The sequence below is a fragment of the Mus caroli genome, chromosome 2 (genome assembly GCF_900094665.2).
Source record: "Mus caroli chromosome 2, CAROLI_EIJ_v1.1, whole genome shotgun sequence".
In the NCBI taxonomy this organism is placed as follows: domain Eukaryota; kingdom Metazoa; phylum Chordata; class Mammalia; order Rodentia; family Muridae; genus Mus; species Mus caroli.
The window spans coordinates 64,413,831-64,419,165 of NC_034571.1; the positions used below are offsets into that span (position 1 = coordinate 64,413,831).

Sequence of the window (5,335 nt, forward strand, 5' to 3'; positions counted from 1 at the left end):
CCTCTGCCTCCCGAGTGCTGGGATTAAAGGCGTGCGCCACCACGCCCGACTACTTTTAATCTTTTAAAAATTAGGTTTTGTTACAAACCCTACAACCAGAGGTTGTAAAAAGGCACATTGAGAAAACCAGGGACTTGTTTGGTAGGTAGCTGGCTCAGTGTGTACTGTACTTACCCAGAAAGCATTAGAACCTGAGCTCAGATACCCAGCAGCCATGTAAAAGGTCAGGTGTTCATGATTATAAACCCAGTGCTAGGAACACAGGACAGAAGGATCTCTGAGGCTTGCTAGTCAGCCAGTTTAGGTGAATGGGTAAGCTCTAAATACAGTAAGACCCTGGCTCAAAAAAAAAAAAAGTATGGAGAGCACCTGAGAAAAACACCCTATGTTGACCTCTACCCTCCATACACAGACACACGAACATACACAGGCTAAATACATAGCAGACTAGTCTTAATCTGAACACAGTTTATTGCAAATCTGATTGGTGATGTGACACTATTTTAGAATGAAAACCCATGGAGATTACATTGGCAGCTTAGGCACAGTCATTTTGGGACTGAAAGAGATTCCCCCTTGCAGGTACTCCCAACCAAAAGAACTTGACTAAGTCTTCCCTACTACTCCGGTAAGGGTGTTACATATGAATGGCTTCTGCTGTATTCTCTCCTACATTCTCAGTATCAACCTCTGGCATCAAGCAAGAGGCCATATGTGAAGAAACGCTTCCTCAACTGTTCCACATCCTGAAACTCGCTTTCTAGTATTTGTCTCTAGGGCAGAAATACATAACACGGGAAATACATGTCCTTGACTTCAGTACGAAGTTATCTGTATTAAGCAAATGTTTTGTGAGCTCCTAACTAGTACATGACTCTCTAGACACCGAAAAGACTAACAAATTCCTTGCTCCTGAGAATTTACAGTGTGTTTAGAGAAACAAAAATTAAAAAGCTGTCTGACAATGCTAATGGACACTCAGAAAAACAGTAAGATGAGTGGTTGGGTTCGGAGTGTCTACGCTGCAATGTCAGAAAACTACTTTGTCTAAAGGTGTGGTATGTCTCCAGAACTTCCTTATATCCAAATCGCTACTTATTTTCATCATGAACTGGACAGGATCAAGTCCAAAGAGGGCACGATGAACCAGCCGCCCTACCTGCAATGTGCGGCCTGGTGGGATACTGTTCTAGAAGTAACTTGGGCTTTTCGAATCCATCCACTTCTTGCAGGCGACTCTCTAGTTCCTTAAGCTTTAACTTCTTCATCGTTTTTCTCTGTATTTTAAAGTTTGGGCTCCTGGGGCTTCACAGCACAGGAGCTGCAGGGAAGTCTACCTAACCCGAAACTCCCCAGCGGTGCAGGCTGAGGTGGGGTGGAGGGTCGGGGATAGACTATTTAGGACTCGGCGAGGGGATCCCACGAGCCTCGCGGGGATCGCCGCCCGTGGAACCCAGACGCTCCAGGAAAGCACTCGGAAGCCGCTAGCTGGTCCTCGCGGTCCCGCCCCGCAGCGCCGGAAGTACCGACACGCATGCACGCCCTCTGCCGGGCGCCGAGCTACAACCTCTACCGCGCTCCAGGGTTCCGACGAGGACCGGAGTGGTTTTTTTGGTCCGCGTGGGCGCCATCGGAAGAAGCGGTCTTCGTCGGCGATCACAAACCAGCCTCCACCGAGCCCGGGAACGCCAGCTTTGTCTTGAGTATCTATAGACCTGCAAGGGATGGGGAGAGAGTTGAAGGCGATATAGGACACCAGGCCTGTGTCCACCCACGCCTCAGAAAGTAGCGGTCTACACCCACCTCTGCGTCCTTCTCCTGTCGAATGCTCGGCTTTAAACTTCCTGTCCTCGTTTTCTGAGGCTTCGAGTTTCTTAGCACTTACGGATGTCAGTGAAGCAAGAAGAAACGTCAAAAGAGTACTGAAAAGAAAGAATACTGTCGGCATGGGTAGTGTACATTTTAGTTCCTCATTCAGGAGGATCTCTGTGAGTTTGAGGGTGGCCTGGTTTACAAAGTGAGTTCCAGAACCGCCAGGGTTACACAATGAACAGAGAATATGATTGTGGTGTCAAACGTAGGAAACACTATGAAACTTGTTATTCTGAAAACAGAAGTTGTGGGTTGTGGGAAAAAAAAATGGAAGTAGGCACGTAGCAGCAAATTTTAAAAATAATTATAATTATGAAAAGAAGACTTAAGGTGATCAATGCCTAGTAAGCTTGAATGGCTTTATCATTGCCATTAATAGTCGTATTTTATTTGAGCCCAGGGCTTTGTGCATGCCTGGCAAGCTACTACTGAACTGCATTCTAATACCACTACCACCATCACCATCACCATCATCAAGATATAAGGAGACAAGAGCATGTCTAATAATAAAATGTAGAGAATAGAAAGTGTTTAAAATACAGGAGTGGAGGTGATGGTGACTTAACACTTATAAGATATCCTGAAGAGACAATGACAGGTGAATCTCTGTGAGTTCCAAAGCCAGTCTAGTTCATGTAGAGAGTTCTAGACCAGTCAAGACTACATAGAGCCTGCCTTAAAAAAAAACAAAAACAAAAAAGCAGGCAAGATACAAGATGCCCTGAAACCCACAGTCAAAGGAGAGAACTGATTCCTGAAGTTTATCTTCCAACCTTCCCCACACAGAAAATAATAAATCAAATAAAAATTTAAAATAAGAAAAAAGTATGTTCTTTTAAAACAAAGAAAAGGGCTCGACCATTAAGAGCACACTGTTCTTCCAGAGGACCTGTCTTCAATCCATAAGGATGGCTAACAACCATCTCTAACTGCAGTTGCAGGGGATCTGATGTCCTCCTCTGGCCTCTGAAGGCACTGCATGCATGTGATGCACAAGCATACATGCAGGCAAACCACAGATACACATTTTAAAAATTCTTAAAGACAAAGAAAATATAGGACGCATTTACAATCTTGTTTGTTTGTTTGCTTGTTTATATTGAGACAAGGTTTTGCTACAATACAAGTCCATAGCTAGGATGGCCCCAAAACAGTTGCCTGACTCTGCTTCAGTGCTGGAATTAAGGGTATGTACCACCATTCAGGGCACATCTCCCTCAATCTTGAGGGGTCAGGATCCAGTACTTAAATACAAGATTGCCCTCAATAGGATTATTTCCCTTTTCATTATTTTTAAAGGAGTAGAGAGCTGATGAAGTTAAGAATGTATCTAAGATTATTTTCTATGAAAAGTACATTTCACAGTTACCAGAATGAAATGAGTTACTATATATAAAATCTTTAGCACATTGAGCTAGTACATTAAGCTCTTTTTCTTGTACCAAATGTCTTGCTAATATTAGTTGGTGATGTGTTATCTGTTGGTAGGAAAGGATGGATGGATGAAACTAACTAGGTCCCTCTCCCTCTCTCCCTCTCTCCCCCTCCTCCTCTCCCTCCCCTTCTTTTTTGGTTTTTCAAAACAGGGTTTCTCTGTGTAGCCCTGGCTGTCCTAGAACTCACTCTATAGACCAGGCTGGTCTCAGAAATCCACCTGCCTCTGCCTTCCAAGTGCTGGGATTAAAGGCATGCGCCACCACTGCCAAGATAACTTTTTCCTATTTTAAAAATCAAATGAAATCTCTTCTAAATAAATGTAGATTCATATGTAATGATAAAAATTATATATAGGGGCCTAAGGTGAGCTCAGAAGTACAGCAGTTGCTTAGCATATACAGGATTCTGAGTTTAATCCTCAACACCACAGACATGATGCTGGGCATCCTTTATTAAAATGAACAAATGGGTTAAAAGTGACCCAGGCCCATAGACTAATCTCAATCGGTAACAATGCTGAGACTGAAGCCAGAATAGTGGGTGACTATAGTAAGCAAAGGGAGACAGATGTCTGGTGCATTACTGACAGTCAAATGAATAAAATTTATACTATAGTGGTCAGGAGCTAATTATGGAGACTGCTGTTTTTTCTTTTCATTTCAAAATATACTTATTTAGTGTACGTGTACATACATGAGTGCTGATGTCCACACACATGTGCACTGTGTAGAGGTCAAAAGACATCCTAGAGGAGTCAGTTCTCTTTTTCCACCTTGTTGTGTCTGGAGATTGAACTCAGGACCTTAGGCTTGTCAGCAGATGCCTTTCCCCTCCAACCCATCCCTAGTCCAAAAAGTTTTCTGCTGTCAAAACTTAAAAAACAAAAAAAACGGAGCAGCAAGATCTATACAGAGTATTAATAAAAGAGATTAAGCCTCAGGGACAGGCACTCTTGTTTCTGTTGTTAACAAGGGTGTCTTGCTATATAGCTGTGACTGGCCTAGAACTATCTATGTAGACCAGGCTGGCCTCAGATTTATGACAATCCCCCTGCCTCTGCTTCCCATATGTTAAGGTTACAAATGTTGGCCATTATACCCACGCAATAGCTGATGGATTAGTAAAATATGTGATTACTTCTGTGGAATAAATAGTTTCAATGGTAGCTGTCATCCACTTTTAAAAAAATGTTTGCCGGGCTGTGATGGAGCACACCTTTAATCCCAGCACTCACTCGGGAGGCAGAGGCAGGCGGATCTCTGAGTTCGAGGCCAGCCTGGTCTACAGAGTGAGTTCCAGGACAGCCAGGGCTACACAGAGAAACCCTGTATCAAAAAACAAAAACAAAAAAGAAAGTTTATTTCATTTTTATGTGTATAGGTGTTTATCCTGCTTCATGTCTCTGTACCATTTGCATGCCTGGTGCCTGCAAAGTTCAGAAGAAAGCATTAGGTTCCCTGGAACAGGAGTTGTAAGCTACCACGTGGATACTGAGAATTGAACCTGGGTCCTTTGGCAGATCAGCCAGTGCTCTTAACTACTAAGCCATTTCTACAATGGCAGCATCTACTTTAAATATATAACTCCTTCCTCTAAACAGTTCACCATGTAACTTGGAGAAACTAAAAAATCAAACATTTGAAAAATTCAAGAGCAACCAATAGCATCTCTTCAGCATATCTAAAACTGAAATAAATGTTGAAAAAGTTTTCTAAAAAAATGCAAGTTTAAATATTATTATGAAAATAATCTTGATTTTTATAGACTTCTTGAAAGTACTTTGGAAAGAAAAGGAAAAAGAGAAAGAAAGAAAGAAAGAAAGAAAGAAAGAAAGAAAGAACGAACGAACATTGGGATTCCACTAAGGTCTGATGACTTTATTTTAAGAATTTGTTACTGCCTGGGCGGTGGTGGCACACACCTTTACTCCCAGCACTCAGGAGGCAGAGGCAGGCGGATTTCTGAGTTCAAGGCCAGCCTGGTCTACAGAGTGAGTTCCAGGACAGCCAGGGCTACACAGAGAAAC

The 5,335-nt window shown here is 42.7% G+C and overlaps 1 protein-coding gene across 1 annotated transcript in view; it reads right to left on the reverse strand.

Annotated features, from left to right (window-relative positions):
- Mettl5 (methyltransferase like 5) overlaps positions 1-1,874 on the reverse strand; it is a 15,438-nt gene extending 13,564 nt beyond the window's left edge. The window contains exons 1-2 of the mRNA XM_021152404.2: positions 1,804-1,874; positions 1,160-1,715 (exon numbers count right to left, since the gene is read on the reverse strand). Of these exons, the coding sequence (XP_021008063.1) occupies positions 1,160-1,268 (109 nt within the window). The 5' untranslated portion in view covers positions 1,269-1,715; positions 1,804-1,874. The remainder of the gene's footprint in view (positions 1-1,159; positions 1,716-1,803) is intronic.
- Positions 1,875-5,335: the final 3,461 nt, after the last annotated feature.